We start from the raw sequence: 22,214 nt of genomic DNA on the forward strand, positions 1-22,214 counted from the left end.
AATATGCCTAGCAACAAGACCACGCCCATAGCAACAGCCAAATAATCACATATATTGCAAAGATAACAACAGGAATAGAAGACAAATGAATAAACATTCAAAAAATGTATGCAAGTGTGCCTAGCAACAAGACCACGCCCATAGCAACAGCCAAATGATCACATATATTGTGAAGATAACAATGGAGATTAATAGACAATTGAATAAACATTCAAAAAATGTATGTAAATATGCCTAGCAACAAGACCACATCCATAGCAACAGCCAAATGATAGCATATATCGTAAAGATAGCGACATGGTTGGATAGGCAACTGGATAGTCATTCACCAAATGAACACTTATTGTTCGCATGTTAGCATTTTTAAAAACTGTACAGTTGTGCTACAACACCATTGACGGTATTTTTTCTTTCTTACTTCAGCTTTTGTATATTTATATTACAATATTGTCTTTGGACAACAGATTTCTGTAACACTCAAATCAATTTGATATGCGTTGTTTCACTTCCATTAAAGATTTGAATTACTGTGAAAAGAGTGAAACTGAGTGCCCAGAAAATACTAGGTGTGAGCGATTAGCTGCAGCTGATTATAGATGTGTTACTAAGGACTCCATTACAAATGACGCTAGACATAAACAAAACACACTAAGTAATGGAAAAGAATCTGGACAACAATATGAACATCATCAAGAAAAAATATCTGATTTCAAGAAAAAGCAGAGGGAACCGTTGAAACAGAAAAGTAACAACAGAGAATTGACCCCAAATGAAGAATTGTTGTCAGCTACTGACATGGATCATACACAGGACAAAATCCATATCATTATTTCAATAGACAAAAAGGATTTTCAAGGTGAGTAGTAATTGCTTTGAAAAGGCAATTTCCAATTATGGTTGACATGTTTATGTATATTGATTAATAACCTGTGGATAGCATTTGCTCAACCAAGGAAAACATGAGTGACCTAAGGGGCCTTGTCACTTCGAATTTTAGGCAAGAAGTAACAAAGCCATTAGGTCAATTATGATTTTTTTCAGAATTTCATGAGTAAAGATATTGAGGAATAATAATATAGTCATACCTGCACAAGCCTGATTCATGAACAATCAAGAAGTGTAATGGTCACTTAAACATTTTATGCAGTAATTGAAGTACTGCAGAACAAATTATGAAGTCAGGTGTTGCCATTTACGTATTCATTTATTAATTTTTGTTTATGTATTTACTTTTTCATGCACATCTTCTATTAAGAGTTCACCAAGCTTGTTTTATTTATTTATTTATTTATTTATTTCCTTACTCTTTTATGTACAATAACATCTATAATGATTTATTCTATCAATAAATCACCTTACTAGCTGGCATATATATTTATTTATTATTTCATTATTTTACTATTTACAGGAGCAACTACACTGCTTAACTCAATCATATCGACTGCTAGATCACCTAGCAACATTCATTTTCATATTGTTGTTGCTGGGGAACCAGGAAGAAGTTTCGAAGAGTATCTATTATGTCATGGTGTTCCAGTAACATCACTGGTGAGTACATTATACTAAATATGTATAAAGTGATGTATAATAGTATGTAATAATAATAATAACAATAGTAATGTATTGCATCTGTAGATTTCTATTAGTTTGGTATCAGTAAACATTGCAGTAAAAGTAAAGATATCTTGTTCAGTGAGTCATAACAAGTACGTAAACATAAATATAAATGTATAGTATAGTAAAGTTTATGTTACATTTAATAATTCAAAAGCTGTTTTGATAAGCGACCAACATCCTTAATTACATTAGTTTTGTATGACTTACTTTTGGAAACTGCTTTGTATTTCTGTTATAATTGATAATATTTTTGATGGTTAGTTTCATATTTGAGGAGTTTCATTAAGAAATTGCATTATGAGGACATTGTTTACAAAGCCTTTATAGTTTTTGGTTGAGTATGCCATGTATATGTACTTCAGAATTCAAATATATACAAATTATCCTGACTTGAAGAATAGATGTATTGCATACATTAATTCTCATAAAAATCACACCATAACCTTGCCCAATAGACTGCAATTTGGTCAAAATACAGCCATTTTTAGGTTGTGTGGAAGTCTAAAACAGAACTATCAATAATCATAGTATGTATTAACAATATTAACTCCAGTGCTGGTAACTAAATTTCAGACTAATAGATGAATTAAGCTATATCAAATTAATATGAATACTTGGTATACCACGTAGAAACTGTTGGAATGACAGAAACATTTTTCACAAAAGCAAGGGGTCAGTGTTACCATTTTAATACTTAAGAAAATTTCAATTCATAAGACTGTATCTTTTTATTCAAATGTGATTAAATTGACAATGTGACAATATGAAAAGTCAGATCAAAATGTAAAAATCACCAAGAGTGTGTCCTTTTCATCTTCAACAGATTGAAATTAAGAAATTGAATGAGGAATGGATTAGTAGCAAAAGCTACACTGGATCAAACCGTCTGTCAAATTCTGCAAACTTTGCCAGATTTTATTTTGACAGGTATGTTTAGTCATACTTATTCTTATTTACTTATTCTTATTTGATATTGCAATATGTTTCTTTTTCACTGTTTATGAATTTCAATATATCACCTCTGTCAATGAATCATTATAATTCTGTTGATTTCTTCCTTCAGAGAATTATCTTAAAAATCAAAGTTATCTATATCGCTCAAAACTCTGCCTATGGAAGCGTACTCCAGGTCCTTGTCAAATGTTAAAGTAATTTATGGGTTTGTAATAAAGGAATGGGTGTGAGTTTTCTTGGAGAAAGAAACAACCAACTTTTAAGATTCATTTCTGAGGGGCACAGTATGTTAATCAGTCACAAGGAAATGATCCAATGAGATACACATTTTAGAATGAAAGTAAAGTACAAGTATCCGTCTATTTATTGTATTAATCAGTATTTTGCTTTTTTCAGTGTCATTATCATATCTTTTGATTTTATTAATATTTCATTAATTGTGATGAACAAAGAGATGTTTATAAATAAAACTCCAAAAAGTAGAATGGGGAACACAGAACTGAAGGAAATATATAGCAGCAAAGACCCATCCACGGAATGTTGTCCATCAAAATAATAAATTCTCTTCTCTTTTTTAAAGAGATGTATGACAGTTCTAGCTACTCTTGAATTCCCGATTGTAAAACATCACCAAAAGGATGGCACATAAAATTTTACAATGATTAAAAAAATGTTACAATGTAGGATATTTCTATCCATCATACGCCCAAGATAACTTTGGTCTTATATCATTGTACATTTCGTTACAGGATATTTCCATCTGTTGACAAAGCCATTTATCTTGATGCTGACTGTGTTGTCACACACCCCATTGAAGATTTATGGATGTTGTCTGGACAATTGACTCAGTTAAAACCTTTGCTGGCAGTACAAAGAGCAGTTCGATATGGATTTTTCTTTGATAACAGAGTCCTGGATATCTTTTATAAAAGGTGCAATCATGCAATTTGGAATATGTTATCAAATAATTATTGTTTTGATATCTTTGTTTTAAGATTTTCTCACGTAATTTTTATGAAATCAGATCCCTCCGTAAGACAGTTGCAAACACTAATAATTTTATTTATCAAACCCTGGTACATTCATTATGGTAGATATAAATGCAGTCTCAGGAAACAGTCAGTATTTTATATTTCCTGTTGTCTCATCTTGGTACCGAGTGATCTATGTCAGGTACTTGAAGTCTGCAAAACACAAGGAAAATAAGAGTTCAAGGTGACTCTGTTGCTAAAAATGTTAAACTTCTATTTTATTCTCGTGTGTCACTTCCATCTACATTAAGACATTTTATACTTCCTGCAGGTAAGTGAAAGTGAATGAAACCAACACAGTGTGTTTAGTATTATTTAGGTACAACCACTCAATGTCACACAAGCTCCAAAAATGAAATTTATTTATTTAGAAACCCCCCCCCCCACCCCCACCCCTTCTCAAGTGCAATATCGACATATTTATATATGATGTAAACCATGAAGAAAATTGTAGTGGTCACACCACTATAATTGATGCAATGTAAAAACATGATGGTAAACACATTAAAACACTAATGGAAATCCAGCTCTGTAATTCACATTAGAAGTAACTTTTAATAAACTTATCAACATCTCAGTAGTAAATACAGAACTTATTATCATTGAAGGCATGAACGTTTTTAATATTTGGTTAAAAGTGCGAAAATTATGTTCAGCAATCACATTGATGCAACCCCCCTCCCCCATAATTAAGGAAGTTCATTTATTTAGCTTGTATAACATTGTTCGATCATTCATGTTTTCATTAAACACCTTAAATTCACAAGGTACCCTTTCCCTCTAAGGTACATTACACAAAATGGCTTATTTTATTTAGATATGGAAAGAAGTTTTCCATGGAAGAATATATTTTCAATGCTGGTTTCTTTCTGATTGATCTGAAGCACTACAGAGAACAAAGAATGATTGATGAGATACAGTTCTGGCAAAGTCAGGTATGTATAAGTATATATATATATACATATATATATATATATATATATATATATATATATATATATATATATATATATATATATATATGTGTGTGTGTGTGTGTGTGTGTGTGTGTGTGTATGTGTGTGTGTGTGTATGTGTGTGTGTGTGTGTGTGTGTGTGTGTGTGTGTGTGACAATAGTCAGTCCACTCAAGTGACAAACACCTGTAAACATGGACCCCAAAGGACATATATATGTGTATATGTTTACATATATGTATAGTATTATTATGTTGTATCACATCTAATTAATTGGTTCAAAGTTACACCTTGTGTCAATAAAATAAAGCTTTGGGTTAATACAAAGAATTTTTCTGGTCCCCTTAAAAACATGGGACATATTTTCAAGGAAATTTTCCTTATGACTACCGGTAGTTGGGTTACTAAAAATGATGTAATGTTTTCCTAACTTGCAAAACTTAGAATAAACAGCATAATCTGTGGAAGTTTGCAACCCAACCTCTAATGTTGATAGTCTACCATGGCAAGTGGTCCAGTCTTGACTCTCAGTGGAAAGTGGACGGACTGGGAAGGATTAAAAATATTGACAAAGAGTTACTAAATGCTGGTACAATACTACACTGGAGTGGCAAAAGTAAGTTATAGTCATTCATACCACAGACTGGTTATGTAGAAATTAAAGTTTTAAGGTAGGTGAACCAAGAGGGAAACTAAGCCAACCTATGAAAGATGATCAAGACATGACTATATAGATTAACAAGGATGTAAATAGTGGTAATGAGATTGAATGAACAATTATCCAACCATAACTGAGTGTAACTATTGTGCAGGTTGCGGGTCCGGCAAATCGATTAGCAGCTCAGCCATTAGTATAAAAATAACTGCCAAATGTAATGTAAGATATTTGCTTGAAGTGCAAGAGTCAAACTGGGCTGTATTTATGCTTCTTGTAGTAAACAACAGTACACTTACATTCTCATTTACATTCATCTTGTTCATGTAGAGAAACCTTGGTATCCTGAGGCACTGTACAGAGACTACTGGCTGAAATACCAACCACAGCAGTGTTCAGACAATGGTACATGTGTTTACAACTCCAATCTTGTTACAAAAGATGAAATGTTGTGGATGTGTGAATGCCTCAATGGTTATTCCGGATCATACTGTCAAGAGTACAAACTGTAAATGAAACGTTTCTGGGTGTGTGACAGCTACAGATTGTCCTGGGTGTAACAACCATAAATTGTTCTGGTCACATTGTTCTGCCTGTGTGACAGCTACAAATTGTTCTGGGTGTGCGACAGTAAGGGGAGAACCATTTGATTTCTGGGGGGGGGGGGCAGGAGGATTTTGAGAAAAAAAATTGTTGGCAGGTGAAGGAGGAAAACAAAATAATTTGATCCTATAATAGCTTGAGAAAAGAAAATTGTTCAAACAGACAGAAAGTAAAAAAAAAAATTGTTGTGATGGGCTTAAATCAGCTAAATTTGGATGGTAATAAAGCGAAGGGGACTCAGCACCGAACACCATCAATATTGAATAAGTGTATGACATTGCGTTTACCATATAACCACAGGGTTGCTAATTCAAGTTTGTTAATAAGTGGAAGCATTTTTCAAAGCTGGTTCAAACTTGATTATTTTGTTAAATTGGTATAATAAATTGGTTTAAAGGTCAGCTAGCCAAGTGACCAGTTTGTCAAGGTTATTGATCCTGGTATTAGGGTAGGTTAGCTGGGAAGACATTGGCGATACGTCCCCTGGTCAATACCAAGTTGACCCTTCTTTTAAGACATTTCGGACCGGCTGTTGGGGGTCCTTCATCAGTCCCAGTTATGTCTAAGGGGAGAACATTTGGTTTCCGATTACCAATTTTGTAATGTGCGGTTCATAAAAACTTTGAAAATTTTCTTCTATCCATATCAGGAGATTATTCTCAAGACTTTATTTGTTGAAACTATAGTTTAGTGGTTTGGTAGTTCTCTCTTTGGAGGATGTGGTGACCCTGAAAAGGGCCATTAGTAATAAAGGGACGGGGATTCCTAACACTATCAACATTAGGTACGTTTATGTCATTGTGTTTACCATATAACCAACTGTGGGTTGTTACATCAAGTTTGTTAATAAGTGGAAGCATTTTCCAAGGTTGGTTCAAACTTGATTATTTTGTTTGGTAATAATAAATTGGTTTAAAAGTCAGTTTAGCCAAGTGACCAGTCAGCTCCTCATGGATGTTTTGCCAACTATCTATCTTTAATAGAAGCATGGATTGTTAACTGCTACTTATTGCTACTTACACAGAACAAGTTAGTTGTGAACCAGTGACATGTAGGTATAGTTATGAACCGCACATTACAAAATTGGTAACCGAGAAAAAAAATTTTCATTGCTTCTACATATGGAAAAAATAATTTGATGCAGGACTGACAGTAGAAAAATATTTGCTGTCACAGTGATGGGAAAAAAGAATTTGCTGCCATACCCACTTCCTCCTGCCCCCCCCCACCAGAAATCAAATGGTTCACCCCTAACAAATTGCTCTGGGTGTGTTACAGCACAAATTATTCTGGGTGTATGACAGTAACAAATTTTTACTCTGGGTGTCTGAATGCTGCAGATATCATTCAGGGTCATACTGCCAGGGTTAGACAAAACATACTGGGTGTGTGAATGCCACAGAGGTCATTTAGGGTCATACTGTCAAGATTAAACATGACATCAAGGTATATGAATGTCAAAGGTCATTTGGGGTCATTTCAATAAAATCTTCAGGGTGTGTGAATGCCACAAACGTATGTAATACATGTAACACAATACTAGTAAATAGTTATACCAAGGAACGCATTCATGATTACCAGTACATGTCCATAGTTGATGTGTCTCTAGAAAACAAAACGATCGGACTGACGTTAATGTTGTACTTAAAATCTCACATTAACGTTCATCACATGATAGAAACCACTGTGAATTGTTTTCAGGTGAAACATAAAGATAGGGTAATAGAAAATCAAAGGCAGTATTTGTCGAATCATCAACTGCTAATATCGCATGAAACTATTACATACTGGTGTTGCATGCTAATCCTCCGTAAAACCAGAGAGAGAGGGAGGGGGTACAGCTTTATTTTTATTTTGGGGAATTTCGAATAAAGTCATCTTACAAAACAAATAAATTATTCCATGTTATGTTTCGTGTGTCGATATTTGTTCTTTATAATCCAAGTCAGGGTGCCAGTGTGGTATTGATTCACCAGAAGGAGATATCTTAAAGATTCGATGAAGGGTAACACTAGACATAGTCTTGTGTACAGACGGTACACTTGTTTCGCGCAACACTGACTTACTCTATATGCAAGCAGGACTACACTGGGTCCTTATCACCAACAGATCAATTTAGTTGACACAGATGGGGCTATGTGACTTTATAGGTAAATCATAGACTCTTCGCCACCGTTGGTGGAGGGTCTATGGACAATGGAAGTGCAAGGAAGACATTTGAGGTTTGTATTTATAACTCATGGAAAATAATTGATAGGTAAACATTGATACAAGTAAAAGGCGGTGATTGCACAACGGAGTGAACTTCTGGACTATGATTGGAGTACCGAATACTGAAGTACGTGAAGTATACTGTAGGGAAGATGAAAAGAGAAGAAAAAACATACTAGGCATGGCCAATACAAGCGTTTTAGCATTTTTATCTATTCACACGTCATCGGCAGTGTACGAGCAGACACAGTAGTTGTTTATTTCTGAAGTTCTTGTCAGAACGCTGAACTGCAGTACGTACGCGTCAGTCCTAGTTCACAAAAATAATCATGTATTACAAGCGATTCGGCAATTTTATACATTGCCCTTGTGACTAAATCCCTTGGCAACGAGTATTTTAAGAGAACTATTGCAGTCCGAGGAATAAACATATTTAATCACTAAAACAACACAAGACTAATTTTTCACATTTAAGCGAATTTTATTGTAAAGACTACATGCGCAAAATGTTTGACAGACCAAATGCATTGCAGTGTAATTTACATGTATTAGCAGTAATCGAGAAATAGTGTTATAACTTGTTATCATTGACATTGGTGACATCAACTGAACAAATCAATAAAAACACTTAACAAGTAAAGTTGTTATTTGCAGTAATCAAACAAAAAGTTGTCTTTACTTTTCAAAATTTACTTGTTACATTTAGTTGTAAACATCAGTGTGGGCGTGGCACACAAATATTTCTATTTTCATGTGAGTAATGTTACTGATAGGCCATATACACGTTCAGGCGCTTCATTATAGAATACTTGGCCAAAAACAATACTCCCGTTAAATTTCTTCAAAATGAAGTACATACTGGCAAGTTCCACAACAGCATGGACGAGATGTAAAAAGGGTAAGAAGCGATAAAACACCGTACCGTTCACCATTTTACACCAGGTCATTGCCCTTTTCGTCTGTCATATAAAAGGCTATTGTTAATAAGAATTCTAACAATACAATAACAGCAACAAACAAATGAACTTATAATCGCATATGATTCAGCAAAAAGTTTTAGAATACTTTACATGAGATGGAAAAGGTTGGCATACAGAAAAGATAGTTTGAGACTAAAAGCAACACTTTGAAACCACTGATGATTTAACTTTTTAAATCTGTGTTATAGGAAATTAAGACGGTGATCAGAACATCAAAATTGGCATTGCAGGTGCTGCAAATCTTGTCACAGTTACCAAATGGAGGAATGTCACCACTATAAACTTGCTTGATAGAGTAGCATAACAGTCACATGTTGGATATTAAACGGTCGAGAGCATGGCTTGGTCTGTCTTGTCCTGACATCGAGTAATTTAATCCTTATTTTCGGTTTCCGTAGCTTTGGCTGCGTCGACTTTGTTTTCCACACCTGCAGGGGCTTCTTCACGGTGTATCGGGATGTTTCTTGCTTCCGGGGCTTCCACGGCCTCTATCGGAGCTTCCAGGGTAAGAACACCTTCTTTGGATAAATTGGATGTGAAAGCCTCCATATTAACATTCTCTGGCAGTAGGTATTGTTGGGAGTATTCCCTGTATGCTTTCATACCATCGTCACCGCGTTCTTCTCCTTTGGCATGGATCTGTAATCGATTGCCGCGTATATTTACTTCAATATTTTCTGGCTTGAACTGGCTGAGATTGACTGACACTTGGAATTTATCCACACCAGCTCCCTCGCCAACAGCTGACTCACTTTCTGCAGAAGGTTCAGTCTTGATTTCCTCCGATTGCTTGACATCAACGCGTTTTGGTGCCCGTTTGCTGTACTGGTAGTAAGCTGAGGACACCACAGAAGGACCACGATCCATGTAACCCAGGTGTTCGTTCAGAATCTGCTGTGGACTCATGGCCATCCAATCACGAGAAAACGGATAAAAGTAGCCTCTAAATGGCGAAGACTGCATTTCAGACATCATTTCTTGCATCTCCCGTGCCATTTGTCGGGCAAGACGAAATGTTGGGAACATCCTTACACGTAACATCCTCGGATTGATCGGAGAGATCAGCTTTCTGTTGTTTACAGATGGTTAAAACGAGTGACGGTGTTGCGTTGCCGAAGTGGTTTGCAATATTGCAAGTCACTTCCGGAGATCTTACTTTTTATACCAAACATCACAGTCTGATGAAAGCGTACAGAAAACTGACGAAACTTCTCGACGCGATTGCTCATCTTCTATGGAAATCCTGAAAGTTCGAGAAACACTGTTTGTAGTTTATTACCTCCAATAGAGGGAAGCCCATACAAGTTATCATCATGGTTGGTTATGGTGCACGTCGACGGGTCCTGAAAAAAACAGCGCCCCCTTTAACAAATAAAATTCATTACTTTGTTTTATTTTCATTTGAATTGTAGTATATGCGAACGTACATAGTACATTCATGTGTGTCATGAGCGTTGTGTTATTGTAAAGACGAAATTTTAATATTAAGGGGTGATAAACTGCAATGTTTCTCGAACGAATGAAGGCGATAACTGTGCAACGTTTCCGCAATAGGCTACAACTTCTATTTTTCATTTCGATAATGTAATTAACTGACAAATCGCCTTACGCTATAATCACATGATTTGTGTGTTCATACTTGTTGATGCCGCTAAATTATAGCCGTTTGATCATTTTAAATTTGTTTCCATTCAGAATTAGATTACCGTCAAAGAAATTAGAGAAAGTACGATTATTGTTTTATGTGCCGGCATTCCAGAAAATAAAAAAGTTTGCTGAATATGAACAAAATTAGAAAAATGCATATACATAGTCATGTCCCATTGCGACTTTGAAGAGTAGGCCTCTAACGCAACTAGGCCTAACAGACAATGTTCATTCTCAAGTTTTGAAGCTTGAAGTTCGAGTTTACCGCTTGAACCTTTCGAATATATAGTATAATTAGGACTACTTCGAAAAAAAAAGCTTCTAAGGTGCAAAAGTGGTCATAAATACTGACGCCATCTGTGTACTACATATAAAAGTTTAAATTTGGTGTTTCCTTGCAATTGCTCGAAAATTATGTGATCTGAAATATATCATTAATGATATAGTCTTCGTGTAGGGTATTATTGGTGGTGACTGCCGTAATAGGTATGCCCATTGAAATAGAATGACACGACATATCTTACAGTAGTCTACAACAACTGTACATAGCCCGATCTGTTCACATTCTCATTATGAATCCCAATTTGTGGAAAAAGTAGTTAGTGTGACTTGTTACTGTCATCCACCCATCCATCCATCCATCCATCCATCCATAAATCAATCAATCAATCAATCAATCAATCAATCAATCAATCAATCAATCAATCAATCAAACAAACAAACAAACAAACAAACAAACAAACAAACAAACAAATTTATAAAGCGCCAGACTCCAGAGCAATGTTTTGGTCACTCGTGGAGTATGATATACGCATATATTAATAATAGCGACAATTTATTAATTTCCACGCCATGGTGTATTTGAACCATGTACTTAAGCCGCATTTTGGCTTTGCAACGAATTAGATGTGCACAAATAATCTTCCACTTTGTAACTCTGTTACTTCTGTGGCACATCATCAAAACATTGCATTGTATATGTCATTGTTGGCAATAGTCGGAGTAAAAGTGCTACAAATAGATCTTAACCTCAGACTTCTCTACTGCTTACTTGGATTCAGATCTCTGCCTATAGTAATCTGATCACTTACACAATTAAAGGGTTTTCTTGGAGATGAATTGTTCGACTCTAGATCATTAGGCTACTAATCAATGATTTCATAAAATGCACGTACGCTATAGCTAGAATAGATATTCAACGATGGGCAAAACTTATCAAAAGAAGAAGATTTTGATTTTTCACATGAAACTTTATTCACATGATAAAAATTATTTACAGATTGAATTCAATATGTACACATCAATTGAGTGAAATGAACTACAATCGATTCATTGCAAATAGAGTAAAATTAAAAAGAAAAACAATATTAATATCATTTGGTGGCACAGGGAACATTTCGAAGATTGATGTATATGATGATCACGCAGTGTACACTTCGATCGGATTGATGTAAACGATGCCCCCTTATTGTTCCATGGTACTATATTATACACCAGTTTTTTGTTGTTTTACTTCTTCTGTAAACAAACAGAGTGGTAAGTCTGTGTGACCCTGCCGACCATTAGGCTGACTGTAGTGACAATTAGGATTAATTCAAAGGTGTGGCCAGGGGCAAGGGGAGAGAACAAATCCCAACATGTCGGCACAGCCTCGTGAGGAGTACGATGCCCAGAGCTTTATCTGGTCAAGGCAGCAATAGTGAGTGACCTGCACTGAAGAACTGTTAGTGTTATTCAAATTTTCAGTTAACAGCTGATTGGGTTAAATTCAACAGGTATCCAGCGCAATTTGTTTTTGCATATAACTGTAATGTGCAGGGCACTCAGACAATTGCTAAGAGTGTGTGCTTGTGTATCATGAGTGTATAACGGTTCGTCGAATTCAATGTGATTTAAATATTTGGTTGAGCATCGACGTTTTACAGTAGAATGTCCGCGAAGACAAGCTCCCCATTTTTAATTGTAGCGAGTGCGTCATTATTACACCAGGTATTTACAAATGCATTAGTACGCGTGGACATTTTATAGTGAATATACTCGTTTAATATGCGGTTTCTCAAGCGCGATTTGAAGAATTTATTGACATCAATGTTTGAAGTATTGGTTTCGTTATTTATGACTTTTCTTCTCGTTATGTGAATGGTGATTTTAGCGGTGGTCAAAATGTAACTGAGGAGTGCATGCGTGTCTTTATCTATACGATCTGTTTGGAATGGTGGGCCGAGGATAAACCACCAGTGGAAGTTCTTTTCAACTTTTCCAACGAGGTTATGCCAAATTCTGCGAACAAGTTTGAAAAGAGGCGTTAAACGTGTACATTCGAGAAAGATATGAAGAAGTTCATCTTTATTTCCACAAAAAGGGCAGTTCGAAGAGGTGGTGATACCTAGGTGATGCATGAATGTGCCAGTGGCATACGCTCCGTGTAGTATGCGCCATTGTAGGTCGGCTTCAAGTTTTGGGGTGGGGTTTATGTAACATAATTTATAGTTTGGTTTGACATTAGTTGGCAGAGATAAGATGTCTCTCCACACTGTGTCGAGACGGTTGCGATTGTTAGCGTGGTAATTTATTGTGACGATGCTTTTATAAATTGCTCCTTTTGTTAATTTATAAAGGGGGCAATTAATTAGAATGTCATTGTCAGGATCTGCGAAGGTTAGTTCAAAGTAATCAGAGGGAGAATATTTGATTGTGAAGTCGACGTTTTGTTTGAATGATATTTCTATTTTTTCTTTCCATTCAGCCGGAATGGAATTGTGTGTGGTTTCGATGGTTCTTTCGAGAAGTCTTTTAGAATATATAGATATTCTATTGTGTAGCTGGTCAGCTGATTTCCAGGTCCTATTTAAAGGGTCAATTAAGTCGCCAATTTTAGATATCCCAGCATCAATGAAGCATTGAAGAGAGAGGGGTTCGTTACGTACAGCGTGTTTAACTAGGTTGTTGTAAAAAAGGGGTTCTGCAAGGATATTTTCAATGGTTTGAGGACCGTCCTTTCTGATTATATCATAGCGTTTCCAAGTATTTAGGAGTTCACGATAGAAATCTGGAGTAGGTTCTTTTATTTTGGGAATGTTAATAGCGAGAATTTGTTTGCTGTAGTTTAGGTTGTGTATACGTTGGAAGTAGTAGTCAGTGAAGGAGAATGCAGGGTGTTTTAGATTAGAGTACAGGTATCTTTGAATATATTGAAGACGATATGCAGCAATACGACTGGGAATATGGATAAGATTGTGTCCACCTTGTTGACGAGGGGTATATACAAGTTCAGCCGGGACCCAGTGTTTTCCTTGCCAGAAAAAGTCAAGAAAAGTTTTTTGGACTTCTTGTATAACGTTTAGTGGGGGGCTGAGACAAACTATTCTGTGGAAAAGTTTAGTGGCAACAAGTTGATTCAAGACAGTGACTCGTCCTTGAAAGGACATTGCCGGTGCAAACCTAGACCACCATGTTAATTTTGATTTTATTTTCTGAGTGCTTTCTTCCCAATTCTTTTGAATATAATCAGGGGTGTTTCCTAAGGAAGTTCCTAGTATTTTAAGGCCTTTGTTATTCCAGTTTATTCCAAGTGGATGGTCTGTTCTGGCTCACCAGGCACCTACCCACAAACCCTTTGATTTGGCAAGATTTATCCGGGCGTTGCTTGCGTGTTCATATATGGAGAACCATTTTTGTAGTTTTGGAAAGTCGGAATTTTCAGTTATAAACATTTCAATGTCATCGGCGTAAGCAGCAAGCTTTGTCTTGTCGTTTTCGGTGTTGGGTATTTTAAGGCCTGTAATAGTGCTTTTAGTTCTGATTTTATGAAGGAGTGGTTCAATTGCAATAGTATACAGTTGTCCTGATAAGGCACAACCTTGTCTTATTCCACGCTGAAATTCAATTGGACTTGTGATTGTGTTATTGACACGGATGACGCTTTCACTGTTAGTATAGAGGAGTTTGATGTATTTCCTGAAGTTTTGACCGAATCCAAAGCTTTCAAGGGTCTTAAAAAGATATTCGTGGTGAACTCTGTCGAAAGCTTTCTCTTGGTCGAGAGCAATAATGCCAAGTGGATTGTTTGTTTCGTTGGAATAGGAGATACAATCTCTAACTAGACTGATGTTGTCAAAGATTTGACGATCAGGTATGCAGTAACTTTGATCGATATGAATGATGTCTCTTAACGCCCCACGGAGACGGAAGGAGAGTGCCTTAGTGAATATTTTATAGTCGGCACATAATAAGCTGACTGGTCTCCAGTTTTTCAACATAGTATTATCGCCAGACTTTGGGAGGAGTGTAACAACTGCACGTCTACAAGATATAGGGAGACAACCGTCTACGATTGAGGCCAGAAGCATTTCATGAAGGTCATGCCCTAGGATTGGCCAGAATTTTTTGTAAAATTCTCCGGGAAGTCCGTCGATACCGGGGCTTTTACCTGTAGCAATATGTTTAAGGGCATTTGTTAGTTCATCAAAGGACAATTGTTCGTCACAGAGTTCAGTTTTTTCATTACTTAGTTGGGGAAGGTTGTAGAGGATTTCTTTTTGTGCGTTTTGGGAGCAATGTTCAGGTTTGAAGAGATTTTGATAGAATTCTCTGGTCATGTGGCAGATTTCATTTTTATTTTCGGTTAGAGAATCGTCCGGGCGTTTAAGTTGGGTTAGACTTTTCCGCTGTCCCTTGTATTTTTCGAGGTCAGAGAAGAACTTAGCGCAAGCGTCAGATTCATGAAGATATCCGTGGCGTGAACGGATGGCTGCTCCTCGCGTTTCATTTTGAGTTAAGCCGTCAATAATCTCATTATTTTGTTCATATTTATTGTTAAGTGAAGGGTGTTCTTGGAGGAGGGGTTCAATTCTTTCGTTTTCGAGAATAAGGTTTTGTTTAAGATGTTTTCGTTTGTAAGTTTGTTCTGAACTGTATTGTTTGCTTAATTCTTTTATTTTATGTTTGCCAATGTCCCACCATGATTGTATAGATTTGAATCTGATTTTTTCAGTTTGCCATTGTTCCCAGAACTGTTTGATTAATTTGTAGTATTCCTCTTCCTCAAGTAGACTAGTATTAAGGCACCAGATTGGGTTTTGATTACGTGTGTTTTTCGAGGAGATATTGAGAGTAACAGGAGTATGATCAGAATAGTTGTTAGGTGTGGCAATTGATGTGTTTGCGATTTTCGTTGTCAAGGCTTTGTTTATATAGAATGTATCGATGCGTGATTTGCTTTCTCCTCGTTTCCAAGTGTAGTTTTGTTTGTCTTTGTGGAAGTGTCGCCAGGCGTCGGACAGTTTAAAGCGATGGATTATTGATGCAAGGAGCTGAGAGGATTTTTGGTGGGTTTCGATTTGAGAATTTCTGTCAAGGTCTGCGTTGAGTGTACAATTAAAGTCTCCTCCAAGAATGATGGTGCCGTTTTCTATGTTGTTGAGGAGATTTTTAAGTTGTTGGAAAAACTTAAAGCGGTCTTCCCCATTACTAGGAGCATAGGCGTTAATGAGATGACACGCTTGTTCCTCGATATTGATGTGTAGGTGTAATAGGCGGCCGTTTACAATATTGTTGCAGGATATGACTTTGAAACATTTATTTGGTGTGAACATGATAGCTACACCAGCTGAGTTGCTCGTTCCGTGCGAAAAGTAGATAGGTGCACGCCAAACTATTTGCCATTGAGACTGGTTTTCTTGAACCGAGTGCGTTTCTTGAATGAAATAAAAATCGGCTTTGTGGTTTAGTTTTAGATAGGAGAATACGTTATATCGTTTTAATGTGTCATGACAACCATTTACATTCCAAGTGATTGCAGAAAGAGCGGTCATAAGCAGTAGAGTAACGGTAAGTTTATGAAATACTTTGTTGAATTTGTAATCCATAGACTAGGGATATTTATTGGTTGACATATGGGTCTTTCTACTCTGATGTAGTCTAACAAGTATTTTTTGAACTCTTGATTTCTGTTGACTGGTTATTAAAGAGGATCTACGTAAGTGTTGGAAAGATTTAATCAGGATTGTCGTGTCCTGACAATAATCATTACATCTTTCCAGAATTTTTTTGGATCCTTTTATTTCTTCAAGAAATTCCATAAGTGCAGTTGATCGTATTAATTTGCTTTCGGATATTTCTGAGATATCTGACAATTCTGATGTTAAGGATTCGTTGTCCTGGTCTGATAATTGGCTTAGTGCATCAAACGAGTTATGTGTGTTTACTTGGATATCATCTATTGTAGTTTGCGAGTCATAGAAGAGTTCTTGTGTGGGGTTGATATCGGAAAAAGGCGTTTCAGAAATAACCAAAGATGGGGAAGGGGCGGGAGAAGACGAGGAAGAAGGGTAGTTGAAGGAAAAGGAGAAATTGGGAATGGAGGAGAGGGAAGGGGAAGGAGGGGTTCGTACCCTCTCTTCAACGTTGTTGTCATTGGATTCTTGGGTGTTGTCGTTGGTTTTGCCGTCATGATCTGTTTCAGCTGTCGTTGTTTGTTCGACGTGTTTGTCTTTGTGTTTGTGTTTGTCACTAGATGTTTTGTTGGTACACTGAATATCTTTTGAATGCACGCTATCTTCAACAGGTGTGTTTGTGTTGTTTGCATCGTCAGTATCAGTTTCAACACCATTTGGTGCAGGAATTTCGCTGACACCTTGGGATGAATCATTACCATTTGTATTGTCATTGTCGTTGTCGTTGTTCGTTGTTTCACATGTTTCAGCTGGTATTATTTGAACGTTATTTGTATTTTCGTTACCCTCTGTGTTATTTGGTTCAGTTTCCATGTTTTCTGTAGATTTATCGATATTGGCGTTATTTTCGTTATTTGATGTGTCTATTTTGTATGGACAATTTTTACGTATATGTCCTTTATTACCACACCCAAAGCACCGCAATTCGTCCATGGAAACATATATAGCGTATACACGTTCTTCATGTTTGACTTGTATTACTCCATTCAGTGGAACATCAGTATTCATAAGAATGTACACTTGTCGTCTAAAGGACATTACGTGTTTCAATTCTTCGTTTTTACAACCAAGTGGAATTGCCCGTGGAGTGCTAACAATTCTACCAAACTTCCATAGCTCATGTTCAATAGTTTCGTTTGGAATAAATGGGGGTACATTTGATAGTATAAGTTTTACTGCTGGTTTAACCATGTGTTCGACCGCTACCATTTCTTCGTCAATGGCGAAACTGTTTGAAACCATTTTTTCCACGTCATCAAGGGTTGACAGGAAAACTATGACTGCCTTATTCATTCTGGAAGCAGCAATAATGTTACCGGGACCTATAATTTTTGCTATCTCCTCAACATAACGCCATGTAGGAGCACCTTCAATATTGCTGCATCTTATAGCATGTTTACGGGTCATGTCACTAAACCGAAGGGCTCCGCAGGTGGCCATTTTGCCCACCCACGGGAAGCCGGTTGTGACGGAAAGGAAGGTGACAAAAAACACACTACAACTACCACTGGAAGTGAAAATACTCGACTCAGTGGTGTTATAGAACGTACTCACAACAATCTGTGTCCTTTAGAGGTAAAATGGGCTTCTGTATCAGGAGTAAACCAGTACGATTGTGGAGCGTCTTCTAAACACGTCCGTCCAATATGGCGGAAGAAGAAGAAGAAGAAGAAGAAGAAGAAGAAGAAGAAGAAGAAGAAGAAGAAGAAGAAGAAGAAGAAGAAGAAGAAGAAGAAGAAGAAAAGGGATTTCTGACTCGCTCACACACACACACATGTGCACACACACAAACAAACAAACAAACAGACAGACAGACAAACAAACAAACAAACAAACAAACAAACAAACAAACAAACAAACAAACAAACAACACCAAAAGTAGTGAAAACAAACTGTCAAATGCTATTATATAGGCAGGGCTACTACTAATAGGCTGGATGTAAGAGCAAAGACATGATCATGGTTCCTGAATACTTAGGTATTCACCACAAAACTGACGTTGAGTCGGTTTTTGCTATCTACAATTTTCAATTTCATCCAGAATTGTTCGGAATTTAGATGATCAGTGATGCATATTCATCTTCTCCCCGTCAAACTCCGAGTCATAAAACGACACCATCGTTGAAAGCGGTTATAACACACCTGAACGTCAATAATTGATTGCGGTATCTCTTTGATGAAGATTCATGATCCATCCGTAACCAAGGACAACTGTGTGCGTTGTTCGGAATCCCACACAAGAGAGCATGGCAGGTCGAGGCCACACGAGAGCTCCTCCCAATATACAGTGACGTCATACAATTTGCTTTACCGTAAAATTCAAGCTGTGGCTGTCGTTATAATGTAACATTATGGTCTAATAAATTCTTTGAAAAGCCTACAGTTAACGTAGCTTTGAAATTATCACAGTGTCTGCATGTTTTCTGCGCTGGGTTTTATTTTTTTTTATAAAACACCTACCTACCACGACCTTGTGATGTGGGTGGAGTCCATATTTTCCGCGATACTCATTGAATATTCATAACGTCTAATCATCATAAAGTGGTTCCGCTGCGCTTTCGTCATCGAACTAGTCATCGCGCGCAGCTGTGATCCACTAATACCACAGGACAAGGGTTGCCCCCACTTCAGTCATATTTTAATGTACAGATTGTATAATAATAGGCTTATTTTTAACCATGGCAAGCAGTACGAAACGTCACGGTTTTATGAGTAATATATTCAGTGGTAGGCAGAGCTTCAAAGTGAAGGCATTACAAGTCGAGTTCGAAGATATGAAGTCCAACACGAAGGGAAACCCAACGATGCCTGTGGTGATGGAAGAAGGGCTCGTAAACGGTGTAAACGGACATGGGCATGGAGAGGATATAGAGTTTGCAATTCCAGCCAAATACCCAAAGAAAGTGTATTTTGTTACAGAAAACGACCATAAACACAGTGAGGACGAACATGCAGGTCGATTTGTCGGTAGGCGTGGATTGAAATCGACTCACGACGAAGAAGACATCATTAGCGTCAACGGGACGGTCCGCGGGGTGAAAAATCGTGTCCGAGCTGGAGTCACTCAATTTGAATTTAGGCCACTACTTTCAACATCAAGCAGGGCAAGTATTTCTCACTTTTCAAACTTATACTTCATATACATGTAAACATTCCCATATTCTTCACCTGCACAACGGATCCACAATACACGATACGATCCAGGTGCACGGTGCAGTGCGGTGATAGACGGGGTCCGATACAACCGAATGACGGAATGTTCAACTTCTTGTCGTTCGGACAGGTAACGTTATTTTAATTTTCATAGCGCTACATTTTGCAAGTTCTCTTTTTTTCTGTCAATTATTTTTTTCCTTGGCATCTCTCTATTATCATACTTTGTTATCTATCTTGGACTCGGATGTATTCTAACTTAGGTGCATATTTTTGTAATTTCCATACGGTGTGTGTGTGTGTGTGTGTGTACACACACTTGGTTTTCGTATCGTGACGTTGAACTCAGAATAAACCCTCTGTCCGGCGTACACTCATAAAACGTAGCGGTTTGTATATTTTTTCAAGAGCTGTGTTTTCAGTTCGGTGGTTGTACATTTAGTGCTCGGTTAATCAATTGTTCTTTGAGCGTCTTTAGGCGATGACCGTATCTTGAGTGCAACACGTAAATGCTAAAAACGGGAGAGATACGGTGAATGTATGGATACAAGTCTTGTGTTGACATTGTTGTCTCAACGATCGCCGCGAGGTGAGAGCAGAGTGAGTGGTTCAAGTCTGCACCTGTTGTGTTATGGTTTCGTTGTCCTCATGAATATTTCATGAGGTTGGTAACGCAAGACGTTCGTTCGTCTGCGTGTTCTGAGTTACCATGTCTTGCCGAAATAAATTTTTCTAACGACACATTATATTTAAAATCCAAAAATTCTACATTACTTTTACCAGCCATACGAATTAAAAGTCTTTGCATTGAAAACTTGGAAAAGTCACAGAGTATCAGTACACAACAAACAACATTGGTAATAAGGTAGAACTATAACTAGTATAAACTGCTAGTCAACGCTAAGATTAAGAAAAAGTATCACTGATTGAACAAACATTGTTACTCTATCATGTCTAAACAGTCTATGGTGCATGTTCTAACAGTGCATTCACAAGAAGTACATGTAGAGTACCTGTGTAGAAATTTAGTAATGTAAAAATTATCTTCATTTTATTTTAGACAATAACAAATCAATATAAAACCATGTCCACACAATTGATTTATTTACTGTGCATTGTGTATGATGACTAACAATACATGAGACATAATGTAGGGATGTAAAGTTCCTTTGTGTGAAAGCAGACCTCCACCCAGAATATTGTGAATATGTGTCCGTCTCAGAGTTCCGGAATCTGGCACCTTAGTCAGAGAATAGCAACTCCACCCAGTGCAGTAACACCTCATAGCCAAGATGAAAGAAAGAAAATGTGTGCTTTAGATAAAGAATGATATGTTTAGTTGTTGATTTATGATTAACATGTAGCACAACTGTTAGAATAAATATATTAGTCTTGGCATTGATAGTTCTCAACTTCTGAAATCATTGTCAAGATAAATATTGTTAATTTGAATGATTTGAAGGTAAATAAATAACATGGTTTAAGTTAACAAATCAGATTCTATTGATTGGATGGGTGGAGGGAAAGGGGGAGGGGTTTCTGTATGTTGCTGTGGAAGTAGAAATATGTTAGATTTAAAACCATTTTATGCTTTTGTCAACAGGTAATATTACCATAAATATGACATTCTTTTTATGTGAAGGGACAGTATTACTGTGCTGATAGATAAATTTGAGTAATCTTTAGAGTAAACATTTGAAAACCAGGTTCCATCAAATAAGTATGTGGTGTCCTGAATATAGTGTGAGTTGTCAGTGAGGTAGAAATTGATGTGGACTACCATAGCTTATACGGGTTCAAAAATTTCGTAGGAATTTCCAACTGGTATTATTTGTGTGACATTTATGATAGCAGAAATATTTTTGTTATGCAGTTGGAAGTTGATGCGAAGTTGACATGTACTTGAAAAGAAAGAAAACACACACACTGTATTTTATCATTTATCAATCACTTGGTATATTTGAACACACCTACAATGTAAACTTTGAATGCTGTTACCTTGAAGGAGATTGATGATAAGGAATGAGTCATTTGTAGCCCAGGCTGATGTTGACCCTTAACCCCCTCCACCCAATATCTTGAAGTGTGCTTCCAAACACATCATACCATATAAAAATTCTCACCATAGACTCCTAGTACATGAATCACTTCTCTGTCCAGGCACAGAAAGTAATAAATTTGGTCTCATACAAGCTAGTAGGAAAAGCCAATCAGTATTTAAGAATTCTTACATTGAGAAATATGATATTATGTCAAGTGGATATATATTGAATGTCTGTTACAACAAAGAAAACAGAAGCAGAAGTAGAGTTCCTCATTGCCATTGGGTAATTACTTTCCTCATAAAAAAGTTTTTTAAACAACTTCCCTGCAGCGAATTTCATTCTTATGCTTGAAATTCTAAATGTAATTTTTTCAATAGATTATACCCTTGTTCTGTTTATGGCATTTGAT

At 36.7% G+C, this 22,214-nt stretch overlaps 2 protein-coding genes across 2 annotated transcripts in view; one reads left to right on the plus strand and one right to left on the minus strand.

Moving 5' to 3' along the window:
* Positions 1–8,501: 8,501 nt before the first annotated feature.
* On the minus strand, positions 8,502–10,190 carry LOC144438505 (alpha-crystallin B chain-like). The gene has a single exon (XM_078127557.1). The coding sequence runs from the start codon at positions 10,045–10,047 to the stop codon at positions 9,379–9,381; it is 669 nt and encodes a 222-aa protein (XP_077983683.1). The 5' UTR covers positions 10,048–10,190; the 3' UTR covers positions 8,502–9,378.
* A 9,009-nt stretch (positions 10,191–19,199) lies between these two features.
* Positions 19,200–22,214, plus strand: part of LOC144438687 (glutaredoxin domain-containing cysteine-rich protein CG12206-like) — a 30,583-nt gene continuing 27,568 nt past the window's right edge. The window contains exon 1 of the mRNA XM_078127831.1: positions 19,200–19,711. Coding sequence (XP_077983957.1) covers positions 19,286–19,711 — 426 coding nt within the window. The 5' untranslated portion in view covers positions 19,200–19,285. The remainder of the gene's footprint in view (positions 19,712–22,214) is intronic.

This window comes from Glandiceps talaboti, chromosome 8 (genome assembly GCF_964340395.1).
Source record: "Glandiceps talaboti chromosome 8, keGlaTala1.1, whole genome shotgun sequence".
NCBI classification, from domain to species: domain Eukaryota; kingdom Metazoa; phylum Hemichordata; class Enteropneusta; family Spengelidae; genus Glandiceps; species Glandiceps talaboti.